Below are 17,482 nucleotides of genomic sequence, written 5' to 3'. Positions count from 1 at the left end.
ATTCATATTATTGCTATATCTTATATCAAATTTTAGTTTATTTATTTATTTATAAAATCAACTAAAACTAACCTCCCAAAAAAAAAAAAAAAAAAAAAAACCCCACCAAATCCAGCCTACAGGCACCCTTAACCACAACATACATGGTAGAGAAAGTCCTAATATTAATAGGACATGGACTACTAAAGTGACCAATTTAAGAGCTACCGACAGTTGTAGGTCCTGGGATCAATTTCCAAATTAAAAGTTACGTTTTTCTAAGATTCTATTTGGATAGAAGTTATTTAGTTGAAATTAAAAATTGAAAACTGAAAATACTGTAGTAAAATAATTTTTAAATATGTAAATAATGTCAAAGGACCTATTTTTAATGAAAAAGTTGATAAAAAGTGAAGTTTGTAAGACTTGTAAACAATATATTTATATACTGTTTATAAAAGACCGATCAACAGTTGCGGCAGAAAAAAAAAGAAAAAAGAGAAAAAGAAAAAGAAAAAGAAAACGCAAACGTAGCCCTTAAACGTGCTAGATTTTGTGCCCGTTTGGGCTGAGAGTTTTCCAGCGTCTGCGTTTTCTGTTTTTTTTTTTTTTTTTTTTTGGCAGCCGCATAATATGACCAATTCAACTGTGAACAGTGCACAGATGCACTGTTCACGGACCCACATATTCCACTTTTCAGCAACTTTTTTATTAAAAACGGGTCCCACAATACTATTCACACATTTAAAAATTATTTTGCTACAGTGTTTTCAGTTTCAGTTTTCAGTTTCAGCAAAAATAAGCTCTATTGTGCCCGTTTGGGTAAAGCTGAAACTTGCGTTTCAGCTCTACGTTTTCCTACCTTTTTTTTTTTCCTCTGCACGTGAACAGTAAAAGCACTGTACAGGGGACAAAAAATACTATTCACGCACTGTTTACGCACTGTTCATGCATTATTCATGGGTCCCACGACACTATTTACACATTTAAAAATTATTTTGCTACAGTGTTTTCAGTTTTCAGTTTTCAGTTTTCAGTTTCAGCAACAATAAGCTCAATCCAAACGGACCCTTTTGTTGACTTTGGTCTTCTGTGCAATTTCCATAGAAATTTCTAGAATATATATATATATATATATATATTTTTTTTTTTGGCTTATCATAAGAAGTCAGGGCTTGGCCTTGCTGTTTCACACTGAGACTCCTCATCATCATCAGAGAGAGAGACACACACACACACAGAGATATGGGTATGACGGTGGGAATGGTGTTTTTATTGTGGTCAATGAATGTATTTATGAAAGCAGTGGGTTTGGCAAACAGTTCATGTAGTGGAGTAGCATTTTGTGGGAACGTTACAATTCCATACCCTTTTGGAATTGAACCTGGCTGCTACATTGACGATTGGTTTGCGATAGGTTGCAACCACACTCTTGGCTCTCCCAAGCCTTTCTTGAGAAGATTAGATCTGGAGGTGCTGGACATTTCATTAGAAGGCACACTTCGCGTCAACTATCCTATGTCATGGTGGTGTCCTATGAATGAGACTAAGAATGCGACTCGGAGCGCAGAAAATGTGAGCTTAGCATCAAGTCCCTTTTATTTCTCAAAATCGAGAAACATATTCATTGCCATGGGTTGTGGCAACTTGGCTCTTTTTCGATCCAGTGTTGGCACAATTGCTGGGTGCATGTCCGTTTGTGATGTGAAAGACACCATACCGACAAACAGCAGCAGTTGCAATGGCATCGACTGCTGCAAAAGCACAATCCCTTCAGATCTCGATGTGTTTACCGCAGATATAACGGGAAAGTATGGAAATTTTACAGGTGCCAAAGATTGCAATTATGGCTCCTTAGTAGATCAGAAGTGGTTCGAGGAAAATTTAACAAACCACTTTGAAGTCAAAACAATGTCTCAAGTTCCTGTGGTATTAAATTGGGAAATAAATGAATCCTTATCTTCTCTTGTAATGAAAAGTAAGTCATCTTACTCAACCTGTCAGCTTGCAAATGGTTCTTCTTCGTTATTGGGTAATATGAGTGCGACTTTTACATGTACTTGCGACTTCGGCTTTGAAGGAAATCCCTATCTTGTTAATGGATGTCAAGGTAAACTTCTCGCACTCTATTGATTCTATTTATTAATAATAAATAAATTAAATGTGTGTTTCATTTTCATAGACCAATAAAAATGATTAAATTAATTAATTTTGATGTTGTCACAAAATTTCATTTTTGGTACGACAAAGTTTGTAGATATATTTTTGTGTTACAACTAGGGCGTGTGTGACATATATTGTGTTAAAAAAAAAACTTTATTCTGGTACATCATTTGTCAAAAATTATGTTCGATAATCTTAGAGAAAAAAAAAAAAAAAAAGAGTTTGGCCAAGTACATTTATTTCTTCTACTTCTCTTCCTTTTTTTAAGCTTATCAAATTATTATTATTATTATTATATAGAAAGTGGACTAACGAACATGTCTTATATCCTCTCGAGTCTTAGCCCTTTTTCCCCTCTCAATTTCCTCGTGAACTTTCAACTTAAGTAAACCTTCTCGTGAATGAGAACAATGTGCATTTGACTATTGCAAGTAAATTAAATTTTAAAATAGGTTAAATTGCAAATTACATTAATAAAGTTTGAGTGTTTGATTTTACATTTTATATTTTTAGAATTTAATTTTTATTTACACCTTAAATTTTTCGAATTTAAATTTTTATTTCTAAAGTTTGGAGTAGCTTAAATTTACTTCCTATAGTTTTTATTCTATCTATATTAGCATTTTTTTCGTCCATATTTTGTAGTTAAATGTCATATAAATTTATTTTTCGTAGTTCAACCCCTGAAGAAGATTTATGCAGTTAGACCATTATTTTAATTTTTACAAGGTTTCTAATATTATTTAAGTGATGTGGCATAATTAATTGACATAACAATTTTTTTTTTTTTTTAGAAATGACATAACAATATTTGATTGGATTAACTAATATAAGTGAAAATTTGAGATGTCACCTAACAGACACATAATCATGAATTTCAACAAAGGGGGTGTCAATCAAAGTGACACTCTAACGTTAGGGGAGTGGATCAAAATTTTAAAACTTTAAGAGACAAAATCAAAAAGACCTAAAAATTAAGGTGGTATATTTTGCACTTTAACTTGATTCCTTCAATAAGTTTTCATTTTAGTATGGTCTTTAATTACTATCATTTTTTTAATGCCGAAAGTTGCTAAAATGGCTAACTAAATGCTTGCCTGCCACAACGACAGTTGATATTCTCCTAATTTCTTCGTTATACACATCATTCAAAATTGAATTTAAAACTTTTATTTTTTAGGGAAAACATAATGCATTTCATTAAAAAAAAAAAAAAAATGTGAGATGTAGGAGTTGGGGTCGGAGTTCAAGTCTTTAAAAGGGAGCTTACACATATATATACTTAGATTAGACTTGAGTATAATTTCTGTATATATATATATATATATATATACACCAAAAAATTTAGTTTGAAAAACAAAAAGAAAATGGAGTGGAACATCCTCCATCCATACTATGAAATCCAAAATACATAAAATATATTGAACTAAATTATGAGTAACCTCTATACCTTCTTTCTTAACTTGAAAGTAACATAATTAAGTAAAAAGTCTAGCAACATACCTTACATCATCAATCAGCAAACCATTAGAGGACAAGAAAGTACTATCGTTGAATAAGGCTATCATTAGTACTCGAGAATCTCCCTCTAAAACCACCTGGGTGAACCCCAAATCCTAAGCAAACTGAAGAGCCTAAGATGCTGCCATCGCTTTAATCTCTAGGGGACTATATAGTTGCCGTGATAGAGAGGCCAACACCGAACCTTGGTTATCTCTAAGCACCACTCCAATCCCTGATTTGTGCTCCTTTTGAGAGAATGGCCCCATCAAAATTTCTTTATCACACCCAACGGTGGAGGTCTCCATTGAACCCATGTCAAAGGAGGATGAGGCCGAGGAGGTGGTCTGTACAGCCAGAAATTCTACAAGTCGATCTTTCGCCACAGAGGCAATCTGATAGGGACTGTAGGCTAGGTTGGTGCAACCGAACTTGGTTTCGCTGGTTCCATGTCAATCAAGCTCCTGGAATGTCGATGATGGTTTTATGCACCAAATTTGCTTTCGTAGGCATGAAATAGCGTTTAATACTCTACTATTAAAATTTGCATCACTATTTTTCACAGGAAGTCAGATATTCATCAAATATAGGATGGATTAATTTGAGGCTTAGCTTCCCAAATTGAGCATGATAAGAAGTATCTGGCTCTATATAGTTGGTACATTAGTATGTGGGTGTCCTTAATGACCCTCCATCTTGTTTGGCAAACATTGCTAGATTCAAGGCATTAAGCATTAAGGTTTTTGAAACCTATGCCTCCCGCTTTCTTATCCTAATATAGTCTATATAGCTTTAGCAAGTGTATACTATGATCCTTGCAATAGCAGAATTAATTTCATCACACATTGCTTAAAATAATTTAAAATAGCTCATAATATAGGTAGGTATGGCTTATGCTACTTTCTTTATCGAGGTTTCTCATCCGCTTTCAGAATCAACAAATCTTTCCAACCTTGTGCTTTCCTTACTATCATGTCCTTTAGGCCTGAAGGTTTCTACCTTTGAAATCCCCTCATTGTTGACAACAGGGGTGGAGGGAGGGGTGGGAGGGCTAGTTTGAATTTTCAAAAATCCTCCCACCCTCTTGTATTTTTGGTATAAAAGAAAATTTTGGACATAAATTTAGATAATTCCCCCCATAAATTTTTACTAAAAATATCTAATATATTTATATAGTTGACTAATATATTTTGTTTTTTGCTTTTTCTAATTACTTTTATGTCATACATAGATCATTAAATTAATGTGTAAATTCCCTATAAAATCTCCTATATTTATACTCTCTATAGAACTTGTCACATTAAAAAAAAAAAAAAAAACTAGTTATTAACCAGTGCTTCGCACAGTTTTATTTTTCTTTGGTTTTTTATTTTATTTTTATAAAGTTTATAAGCTCGTAAATATAACAAATTAAAATAATTTTTATTATTATAGAGAGAAGTTTTTAATTATTATTTTGTGTTGGTTTATTTTAATTTTTAGGTGAAACTGATTATGAATATTTTATTATTATTTTTTGAATATAAGTTGTAAATATCATAATGCATCTTGCATTTTTCATGAAATTATTTATTGCATTTGAAGATTATGTGAATTTGTCCGATAGTTCTTCCACTCATATGTTCTAAAAAGATATAGTTTTTTTTTTTTTTTAATATATACAAAATAGAAATTCTACTCTAATCTAATCTAAGTATATATGTATGTGAAGCTCCCTCCTAGAAACTTGAACTCTATCCCTTACCTCTCACACCCCACAAGATATTGTGTTTGATTGGAATAATTAGGCTTGAATTGAAGTTTTATGTTGAGTGTAAGTATTTATAAACTCTTCAACCATAAAATATGTTTAGCGACATGATAGTTTCATTTTAATTAAATGCAATTTTAATGGTTTAAATCAATTTTATTTTTATTTTCTTCCATCATATTTTGAATGTATTGATGGCATATTTTAATTTTTTATTTAATTAGGATGGGTTGGTTGGGATTGATTTCATACATGATATTATAATATTGGGTGGGAGTCAAAAGGATCACTGGATATTGCTCAGTGCGCATGTAGTCCTCCAAGTGCATGTAATTATAAATATAATAATATTTTTTAAGATCCTAACTTTCTTTTATATTATTGTGATATTCAATGGAATCTTTTGCTATATTTTTAAAATGAGTGATAATCTTGAAAAAAGAATTTGGGTGAGTCTGGTTCTTCTTCTAGAGACACTAAACGTATGCAACCTTTTAAAAAATATATATATATATTTGTAATGCTATTTTTAAGAGAGCTTCAACCTATAATTCCGCTCTTTTTAAACCTTAGATCTCTTATTCAACCACTATTGTAATGCTTAATTATATATAAATAATGTATGTTACATATCATTATGGGTTTTAATATTAGAATTTATTCCATTAGAGATATTACTACTATTAAAATCAAGTGGTCAATCAAGGGAATCTTTTGTTATATTTTTGCTACATTCTAGTAAGGTAATGAGTATTATTTATCTTATTATTTAAAAAAATAAAAAAAATAAAAACCCAGAGAATATTAATTCTTAAAGGACCATAAAATGCATTAATTACTTGTTGGTTTATAATAAATATATATACCTTTAGTTGGTTTTATTTAATGCAAGAATATAGTTGGCATTTGTAAATTGCAAGAGAGGTGTTCGGGTCAAGGATGTTAATCTCGTACCGTACCGGCCGGTATGGCCGGAATATTTCGCACCGGCGCCTGAAACGGTACAGAAATGTGTTTGTTTCGTACCGGTTTAAATACCGGCTATACCGGGTCGTTCCGGTCATACCGGGAAGCAAACCGGATTTCGGCCGAAAACTTCATACCGGACCGAAATAACAAACAAAAAAATTTTAGATCTAATAATCTCTCTCCTTTCTCAGTAACTTACTAACTTGCTCTTACTCTTGGGTCACTGCCGTCATTAACACGGTGCCGTTGTCGCCACCACGTTGCCTGTAGCAACCCATTTGGCGATCTTCTCTTCAGCTTCTGCTACTGCTGCTGCTGCTTCTTCTTCTTCTTCGTCTGCTCAGAGGCTTATACAGACGTTCTTCATCTTATTCTACCTTTTATGTTTCCTTTTATTTTAATCTTTTAACTTTTTGTTGTTTTGTGTGCTTTTGATAAGTGACAAGCCACTTACAACTCACGTGAACATCAGTCAAAAATTCAAACTCTACCCTTTTTTTTTTTTTTTTTTTAATATAACATTATAACTATTTATGTGTGCTCTGCCACACATCAGAACACTACAAGTACAATGATCAAGACTACTCATTAGAGGCTTATTTTAGTATTTTAATACATCAATATCAATTTATTTTATTTTATTTATAAGTATCAATATCAATTCTATTAGATTCTAAAAAAAAAAAAAAAATATCAATTCTATTATAAATATTATATTATATATATATAGATATATATTTTTTTTTGCCGAGAATACTTTATATTATATATTACTAGTATAATGAATTAACATTTTAGCTAGAGCTTAAATTAATAAATAAGATATGAGTTGATAATTTTAAATATTATAAACAAATTATATGGGCCTTTACTAATGGATATACAACTAATATATATATATATATATATTTATATTAAATATAAAAAATAGTGGTAAACCCGAAACGGTACACCGGTATTGGCCGGTATCCGAAATATACCGTACCGGTGGCCAAACCGGTACGGCCTCTGGTACGGTATTGACATCCTTGGTTCGGGTAGGAAGTAGGAAGTAGGAGATTTCTACCACCACCATAATAATAATAATAGTAGTAGTAGATATTGACACTTATTTGTAAATCAGAAATATAAAACAAAAAGGAGTGCTTATCTTGGTACAAGATAATAAAATCATATAGCTGTGTGAATTTATCTTCAAACGATGGACATGCTCTTTGGATCTGTAAAATTGCATAAATTATTCAAAAATAATATAATCGATTAGCTTAAGAAGATTGTTAAACTTCTTAATAGATAATGAAATTTAGTTAAGAATAATAAAAAAATATAATTGAAATAGTTGTACCTGTAAATCAGAAATATAAAACAGAAAGGAGTGCTTGTCTTGGTATAAGGTAATAAGACCGTATAGCTGAGCTTTGTGAATCTATCTTCAAACAATGAACATGCTCTTTGGATCTGTAAAATTGTATCAATAATTCAAAAATCAAATAATCGCTTACCTTAAGAAGATTGTTAAAAACTTCTTAATAGCAAATGAAATTGAGTTTAAAATAAGAAATTAAAAAAAAAAAGGAATATTTTTACCTATGGAAGATTGATATAAATTCTTAGTAACCAATATTTTTTGTGTAGTTTTATTCTTCTCCACCTTTGTGTTCTATCAGCATAAGAAAATTCTCTATTTATACTTGGGAGATGCTCCAGTTATATTAGCAACTCACAGGAATTTAATAATGTCAGTTATATTAGAAACATGTTTAGATGGGTCTTAGGTTTTATATCCGTTGGGAGTCTTTCATATGTTAAATGCTAAGATATATACCATTGTAACTGAAAAATGGATAGAATAATGATTGGGGTAATTTAAGGATTAGTTAGTGGGTTAGTGCACCTATAAGAGCAAACAAAGAAAATTAATTTCAATATAGGAATAATTTCTTAACATATAATAGATTTGAGGAGTCCAATTTGCATTCAAAATTTTTTTTTTTTTTTTACACCACTCTTTTCAATTGTTCTTTGTATAATAAATATTGTAAGAACCAGATTTGAATTCCTAGCCCAAAGTATGAATGGACTTAGGCCTAAAAAACCTAAAATAATGAATTTGTAGAGAATGGGTTAAAAAACAGCCCAAAGTATGAATGGACTTAGGCCCAAAAAACCCAAAATAATGAATTTCTAGAAAACGGGTTAAAAAACTGAGCTTTAGTTAATCAAACAACAAGTAAAGTAGGCTGGTGACAAAAGAGTGAAAATAGACAAGTTTAAACTGAAGAAAAAATGTCCTCGGCAAAGTCCAAGGAGACTGGTTCTTATATAATGCTCTTAAATGTGGTCACAAGTCTGGTTCTAAATTGCTACAGTGTTTCTTTTCTAATTTTCGATCCCCCTCTTTCGTTTCTTCCTCCTTCTCTTATACTCCTTCCTATCATCCTTTTCGCTCTACGTGCATGATAGATCGTTGGCATTGATACTTGTCCCATCAGCACCTTCCATAAGTCTTCATGTATTAGCTGTAAGGCTGAAATCTACTATTCAAATATCACCTCCACATTAATGCGGCCAAGGAGTTAGTTGCAGTGCATTTAATGCGGAGTTAGCAACTTTCTCCTTAAATATTTTAGGACTCATCTCTGTTTGATGCCTCTGTGTTGCTTATCTATACCAACAGAACTTCCTGGAATGTTACCTTGGTTGACAGATTACCTCTTCGGACCTCGGCCTTGGCAAGTCAAGGAGACGTTTATTCTTGGTCCATCCTGTTGACCTATTATGACCAAAACTAACTTCTTTATTTACTAACACAATATCTTCTGACAAAGCTTCCTTCTCCTTGGACAAACCCTCGTCCTCGGCTTAGGCTATAGGCCCAATATACAAATAGGTAATGAACTCCTGAGCCTAATATTCCTACAAATATATAGATGTTGAGTAACTATTTTTGGTTAGTTTTTATTTTAAAAGTAAATTTGGGGATATTCTTGGTTCTTATCATTTCAATTATTATTAATTTTTTACTACTCTTTTCAATTGTTCTTTATACTATAAATTCATAATGCCGAGTAACTTTTTTTGGTAGTTTTTATTTTAAAAGTAATTTTTGGGATATTCTTGGTTTTTTTGTAGGAGCCATAATTGTGGGAAAAAAAATGCCTTAAAAAAAAAACCTTAACGGATTCTTTTTATAGAAAAAGGGGGCATAACAAAACTTTAAATAATCCTATTTTTTTACTACTCTTTTCAATTGTTTCTTGTACTATAAATTTATAATGCCAAGTAACTATTTTTTGGTATTTTTAAGTGAAAAGTAAATTTTGGGATATTCTTTTTTTGACCCAAATTTTGGGATATTCTTGGTTTTTTTTTTTGGGTAGGTGCCATAATTGTGGAAAAATGCCATAAAAACACCTTAAAACCTTATCAGATTCTTTTTAAAGAAAAAAAAAGGCATAAAAAAAATTTAAATAATCCTAAATGACAATAATTCAAATCAAAGGGTAGTGCAAAAGTCAATTTTTAAAGAGGAATAGTATTAGTCATTTTACATTATTAAAAAAAATGAAAAATAAGACATAAATCTTTTGAAATTGACATAAATGACCACAACAAATATATGAATTAAAGTGTCTCAAAAGTCATGTCATAATCAAAAAAATAAATTTATTTCATTTAAAAAAATTTTAAATTAGAAGAAATGACATGTGTCATTGTTGTATGCTTTGAGAAAAAGACACGTGTCATCTCTACATGCATCCTCCAATTTGAGGATCCAACTTTAAGGAAAAAAAAAAAAAATTTAAAAGGAATGACGTGTTATCGTTGTGTGCTTTGAGAAAGAGATGTGCCAATCGTCCAATTTGAGGATCTAACATTTATATTATACTAGTTATATATTCGTGCTTGTGCTTTTCATGGTTTCATCTATTTGAAAATTTATAAATATTGCAACCATAGACTTTTTTCAAAATTACTAAGATCAATACCAAAATTCTTAATGTAATAAACGTAGTATTATTGTAAAGATTTCCCAAATAGATGAACAAACACATATTCAATTATTCCCATAAAAAAAAAAAAAAAAAACACATTCTATTATTGTTATATAACTATGAATTAATAACCAATTAGTAATTTAAATTAAAATAAATAAATTGTCTACGTCATGAGATTTATAATTAGATTTAAGCTCAATACATATTTCAATGTTTGTTGATAGTTTTTTTTTTTTAACTTGGACTACCTAAAATTTTTAAGGTTGAGAATTTTTTTTTTCATTGTGAAATTTATAATTAGATTTATACTCAAAACATATTTTTATATTCATTTTTCATTGCTTGCATGAGTTACATATATTTGTAAATTTATAAAAATATGTGACTAAAGACATTTTGAGAAGTAATAGGTATAATACAAAAACAAATGTGATACTCTATATAAAATAGTAAAGTACAAACAAATTTGACATATAGATGGTCATTCATTGAGAAAATAGAACAAAATATAATTAACATAGAACTTTTTTTTTTTTTTTTTTGAGAAAAACTAACATAGAACACCAGAGCAAAACATATTAGGCAAAATCACATACAACAAAAAGAAATCAAATCAATTGCATAGAAATTCCCTTAAAGGAATAAAAATACCTTAAAATATATTATAATGTTATATTAATATGAAAAAACCTATACTACAAATTAAACAGACAATTTCAAAGAGGATGCATTCATAAAATTAAAAGTTAAAGTAAAAAAAGAAAAGAAAAGAAAAAAGAAAAACTTTTTTTTTTTTTTGGTTTTAATGGCAAAAATAGAATTTTATTGCATAATTAGGTAAAAACAATTACCAAGTATCACCTGGAATTGGTGAGACTTCCCTTATCCAAACTGTCTTAGAAACAATACAGAAAGCATAGTGTGTCGCAATTCTCCTTTCCAATTGCGAGAACTACAAGTGCCTGTACGTGCATTCTTCTCTCAACAAATGTCCATAGGTAGCTTACCATGGCTTCATGAAATGTCTGAAATTGTTTTGCCATGCAACCCTCTACTATGTGCAAAACAAATGTTATATAGAAAATATTTGAGTCCTTCCATTATCCCCTTAAAAAACGTTATACCAAAGAAATAATATGTTATTAGTGAAATTTTAAATATGGTAAGTGAATAATAGTTTGCTCTTTTTCATAATTGTTCTCATTAAAAGGTAATAATTAAAAATATTTAAAGAGGTAGTAGAGGATGAGTCATTTAAATAATGATATTCTCTTTTCCAAAATTGTTGATGAGCCATTTAAAATAGTTATATTGTCTTTTTAAAAATTGTTCTTATTAATAAAATTAAAATGTAAGGGTGTAAAGGGGATTTAAAAAAAAAAAAAAAAAAAAAAACCGGAAGAGGAGGAATCTTTCTTTTTTTCTTTTTTCTTTTTTGAGAATCGGAAGAAGAGGAATCAGTTTAATTAATTTATACTAATATTAGCTTTTTGCAAAAATGGTCTTCTAGCAAATCATTATCCTTTTGAATGAACACATTTATTACTTTTTTCTAAAAAAAGAGTTTATAACATAATTTAGATTTATTTATAATTTTTTTCCTTAATTGAAAACCTTTTTTTTTATTTTTTATATAAGATAGAATTCTACTCTAACTTAATCTAAGTGTATATATGTGTGAAACTCCCTCCTAGAGACTTGAACCTCGACTCTTGCCCCCCACATGCCCACAAACACTTATGCTTGTAGAGTGACCATCGCACCAAGGGTGTGCAGTGGTTAATTGAAAACGTTTTTGGGTGAATAGATAGTAATTCATGTGGGCTTAAAGCAAAAAATATATATCCATACGAAAATGAAAAGGAAACATTTTATATACGGTGATATTTATTGTCTTCAATATGAATAGAATTATGATTTTGTAAAATATTAATTAATCACAACAAATATGAACTAAAATGGCTTTAAGGGCCATCACCTAAATAAATTAATTTAGAGAAAATGAAATGATTTAGTAGCAGATGAATAATCATTCTCTTTGTGAATCTAGATGACATGTGCTATCATACTATGCTTTGAGAAAGGGACACATGTCACTATAATGTGCATTCTCTAGTATGGAGATCCAACTTTTATAATATATATTATAAATATATAGATTTAGAAGAAATGACATGTGTCGTCGTATGCTTTGAGAAAGAGACACGTGTCTTCATTGCATGCATCCTCCAATTTGAGGATCCAAATTGTATATATACATGTGTGTGTGTGTGTGTGTGTGTGTGTGTGTGTGTGGGGATAGATAGATATAGATGATAGAATAAATAATTGTATATATTGTTAGGATATATGTCAATCATGTTAGGAACACATATCAATATAAAATTGGCTAATCCTTTGACAAAACGCACTTTACTTGTAATTGGGTAGATTTAGGATGTGTTTAATACTTTAAGGAGCCATAATTTAAATTCAAGTATCAAAGCCATGCAAGTCTGTCTAAGAAACAAGTAAAAAAGTGCTAGATTTTAAAACTTGACAGTTTTCTCAACAGATAACATCTATGGAGATTTGAAAGGCAACTTTTACCCAATACTCGACAGCTACTCGATAGATAACCTATTTGTCGAGATTTACAAAAATCAGTTTTTCAGATCTGATTTCATACCAATCCATGTATACATGTTTAGGCTTTTTTTTCTCACAACCTTAAACATATATAAAGATTATTTTGAGGGTCATCACAGCGAATGGAACTAAATGCAAAAGTTTTTCACAAGCATATTGTGACTGGAGACATATGCCCTAGTTCATCTTCCTCTTCAAGAAGCTGTTGTGTTTGTACACCATAGAGTTTTGTAACCAAGGAGTTTTGTGATCTTTATCGTGTTGATGAACTGAAGAACTTTGCAGCCAATATCCTTCTCAAGTTGGTGGTTAGTCACGTATTTGGATTCGTGCATCAATCGGTTAGTCACGTATTAGGAGCTATGCATTGAAAGGAGAGATTATTATAGAACAAGTTCAATTAGGTATTGGGGTAAGGGTTCAACTATAGGTTGGTATAAGGTATTGATATTCTTTTATTTGTAACCGTTTGTTGTGATAATAATTGATTCTTGGAAGTGGTGAACTTAAATCACCCGGTACGGTTTTTGCCTTGGAGGTTTTCCCAATTCGCAAACAAATCACCGTATTAACTTTATTTTTCACTGCATATTAACTTAGTTGGTGATTTGTTTATGTTATCACGCGTATTGCATGTTAATTAACTTAATTAATTCACTTGACTAACTAATTGGTTAATTTATCACAAGGGGTCAATACATTCTTGACCTATCATATATTAATATAATCATAATAAATGTTTACTAATAATTAATAAATTTCACATTTATAAAAATAATAACATAAAAAGAAATAGAAAAAAAAAACCATATTTTGTTGAATATTTTTTAGACGTCAGACTGTTTAGTGACTACTGACTAGTAGTATTATACAACAGAAATGACTTTTTGGATGAATGTCAATGTTGCATTGTCATGTTTTATTGTTGATATTTTTGAACATTTGTTCTAATGTTGTGTTTGTTATTACATGCCACTATGTCAGATATTGACGAATGCGCAGATCCCGAATCATGTAGATTTTTGGATCTTCAATATCGCTGTGTAAATATTCTTGGGGGTTTTGATTGTCTTCCAGATTTTGACCACAAGTCTCGCAACAAAATTATCATAATAGGTATGTCCTTTTACCCTTTGAGATATACAATAATTGAAAAAAGATTTACCTGAAATAGGAAGGTGAGTTCGGAACTCTATATGGTAAAGGCATAAGGATAATATTTGAATGAAGAATAACCTAATTGTTGCTTACTATTTCCATTTTGTCTCTTAATCTTTTTATGTATTTAATGCTTCTTTAGGGGGTGACTCCCTTGAATCAAGTCAATTTTTAAACATTTTCTATTTATTCCATCCATAAACCAATTGGTTACTAACAAATGGAATTATGAAGATGACCCACAAGCAAACTCAAAAGAATTTATATGAATGTTCAACAAATTTTCCAAGAATTTTAGATTATTATTCTCTTAAATTGCTACTTGTCAATGTAAGTTAACATACTTTTATCATAGAATGGTAATTCCAGCCTTTTGGCATTCAACGAAGTTGTCTCTATTTTATTCAAAACTATTATAAGCTTTCGATTGGTCTTTGCTCTTGAGGTATATTGGACCCCTTAGAACTTAAAGCTTGTTCTTTTCTATTATCCTTTTTTTTTTTTTGCTAAACTTCTTTTCTGTTATCTTTTATCCTCCATCTACAACCCACTTTTAGTGTATCATTCTCTTTGATTACTACTTGTCAATGTAAGTGAACATACTTTTGTCATGGGATTGTTTGTCTAGCATTTTGGCGTTTGAAGAAGTTGTATCTATTTTATTCAAAACTATTATAAGTTTTACCGGGAGTAATCTTCCTCATTTCATTGTATTAACCAGGTATTAGCATAGGCATTGGGCTATTATTTCTGTTTGTTGGTGGATGGTGGTCATACAAAGTGGTAAAAAAGAGGAAAGATATTAAGCTCAAGGAGAAGTTCTTCAAACGAAATGGTGGTTTATTATTACAACAACAATTGTCTTCAAGTGACGTGACTGTTGAGAAAATGATCAAATTGTTTAATTCAAAGGATTTGGAAAAGGCCACTGACAATTTTAATGTGAATAGAATTCTTGGGCAAGGAGGACAAGGCACTGTTTATAAAGGTATGTTGATAGATGGGAAAATTGTTGCAGTAAAAAAGTCCAAGGTAATTGATGAAGGAAAACTCGAAGAATTTGTTAATGAAGTTGTCATTCTTTCACAAATTAACCATAGGAATGTGGTTAAACTACTTGGTTGTTGTTTGGAGATAGAAGTTCCTCTGTTAGTTTATGAATTCATTCCTAATGGAACTCTATCCCAATATCTCCATAACCAAAATGAGGAGTTTCCAGCAACATGGGATATGCGCTTACGAATTGCTACAGAAGTTGCAGGAGCTCTTTTCTACTTACACTCAGCAGCTTCTACACCCATTTACCACCGAGACATTAAGACTACAAACATTCTCTTAGATGATAAGTATAGAGCAAAAGTAGCAGATTTTGGGACTTCGAGATCCATTGCTATTGATCAAACTCACCTAACCACAACAGTACAAGGCACTTATGGATATTTGGACCCAGAGTATTTCCAATCAAGTCAGTTTACAGAAAAGAGTGATGTTTATAGTTTTGGTGTTGTCCTTGTTGAGCTCTTAACCGGAGAAAAAGCGATTTCTTCTACAAGGACAAAAGAATGCAGAAGTTTAGCCACTTATTTCATTCATTCAATGGAGGAGAACAAATTGTTTGATATTATTGATGCTAGAGTTATGAAGGACGCTAAACAAGAAGAAATCATAGCAGTTGCAAATCTTGCAATAATGTGCTTGGACTTGAATGGGAAGAAACGACCTACAATGAAGGAAGTTACAATGCAATTGGAGGCAGTCCAAACATTGCAAAAAACTCCTAACGTTCAACAAAACTACGAAGAGCTTGAATATGTCATAACTGAGATGCATGAGCAATGGGATGCTGTTTCTACATCAACAATGTCACATGTGAATAGTGGTGTAGCCTCATCTTCAGGCGCCCGCCCAATGTAATCTTTTTAATTAGGCTGAAGTAAAAGCTTTTGTTGCAGTATTTATTTAGTTTCATCCTGTAATGCTATATTTTTAGCTTCTTTTTTTGTATTTGTTTTTGTTTTTGTTTTTTTGTTTTGTTTTGTATTATAAAACTCATTTCATGGAATTAGTTCTTAAGGTGGACTAACCTTACACTCTTTTGGTTGTACAATATAGCAAAAGTTTGCATTTTGGTATTATAGGAATTCATTAGTATTATATGGATCAAATGATTTGCCATTTAAATTATTGGTGTCAATTGTGTCCTATGTGTCTAAGAGAGTTACAATAGTCATGATATGGTCGATCCTATATACCATACATGTCCAAGGCCTCTCCTTGTTGTTCGAGCACCCATTGCACAATTGCATTTTCTTGAAATTGGAAGTTTCCATTGTTGCACTTTCCATTGATTGAACAGTCTTAAATTGCCAATTCATTTTTTGTGTTCCTCTTGGGAAACAAAATTCCGAGAGAAAAAGAATCATTCAAGCACACTAGGAATTGAAAATTTCTTGAATTAGTTGTGGGATTTCCCTCTTCTTCCTTTTTTTATTTTTATTTTTTATTTTTATTTTTTAATTGAAACAAGTCAATCACTTATAAAAGACTAAAAGTCATTTTTTTTTTTGGGCTGAATACATTAGATGTGTCATTTGGTAGATCATGTTGTTTGATTAGTATTATTTAAAAAAAAAATTATATATGATATTTAAATGGCTTCATTTGCTAATAGATTTGGGCGGAAGAACTCGATTGACTCATTTTAACAAAGTGACATACTAAACTATTAAAAATTAAACTTCAAGAACTAGTTTGACAATTGAGGATTTTTAGCCTTAAATAAATGTATATTTTACAGCACACATCTTAAGTGTGTGTATATATATATATATAGTTAGAGATGATCGTATTTAGTACCTTTCAAGGTGCCACTTGGACCAAATGTCGGTCATCTTAAGTCGATCTGAGCCATATAAACAATAGTATTTAATGTTTCAATTGCAACTATTCTTTTTTTTTTTTTTTTTTTTTTTTTTTTGTTATAGTGCATATTTTTTCTGGGTGTGAACTATGAGTAAATAGCTCAATTTGATTTTGATATTTTAGGATTGATTTATGTATACATGTATGCTGAGAGAAAGTTAAAAACATTTGAAATAGTTATAACCTTATGGGAGAAGAATGTTGAAACTCATGCCAAAGGGAGTCTCTAGGCTCCACTGTCTTTTACTTCCTTGACACACTATAAGGAAAAAACCCAAGTGCAGGGGAAAAAGCTGAAGCATCAAAGACTAAGAAATCACCCACCTTGTTTGGACTAGTCAATATTTTTGAATCATTAATTTTGATGACCCATTAACAGAAGGGCCTGAACCCACCTCTTAGCATGTGGGTCGAG

The 17,482-nt window shown here is 30.8% G+C and overlaps 1 protein-coding gene across 1 annotated transcript; it reads left to right on the top strand.

The window, feature by feature from the left end:
- The first annotated feature begins 1,130 nt into the window (after window positions 1-1,130).
- LOC115969403 (wall-associated receptor kinase-like 3) lies at window positions 1,131-16,280 on the top strand. Its single transcript, XM_031089031.1, has 3 exons — window positions 1,131-2,089; window positions 13,972-14,103; window positions 14,867-16,280. The coding sequence occupies exons 1-3, from the start codon at window positions 1,225-1,227 to the stop codon at window positions 16,057-16,059; spliced, it is 2,190 nt and encodes a 729-aa protein (XP_030944891.1). The 5' UTR covers window positions 1,131-1,224; the 3' UTR covers window positions 16,060-16,280.
- Window positions 16,281-17,482: the final 1,202 nt, after the last annotated feature.

This window comes from Quercus lobata, chromosome 11, assembly GCF_001633185.2.
Source record: "Quercus lobata isolate SW786 chromosome 11, ValleyOak3.0 Primary Assembly, whole genome shotgun sequence".
Taxonomy (NCBI): Eukaryota; Viridiplantae; Streptophyta; class Magnoliopsida; order Fagales; family Fagaceae; genus Quercus; species Quercus lobata.
The sequence above is the reverse complement of the archived record's forward strand: the minus strand, read 5'-3'. Positions and strand labels throughout refer to the sequence as shown.

Excerpts from the sequence above, each read along its gene's own strand:
- LOC115969403 (XM_031089031.1), top strand. The coding sequence starts at position 1,225 with ATGGGTATGACGGTGGGAATGGTGTTTTTATTGTGGTCAATGAATGTA. Across the intron at positions 2,090-13,971 it reads TCTTGTTAATGGATGTCAAG|ATATTGACGAATGCGCAGAT; the intron begins GTAAACTTCTCG and ends CCACTATGTCAG. Across the intron at positions 14,104-14,866 it reads CAACAAAATTATCATAATAG|GTATTAGCATAGGCATTGGG; the intron begins GTATGTCCTTTT and ends TGTATTAACCAG.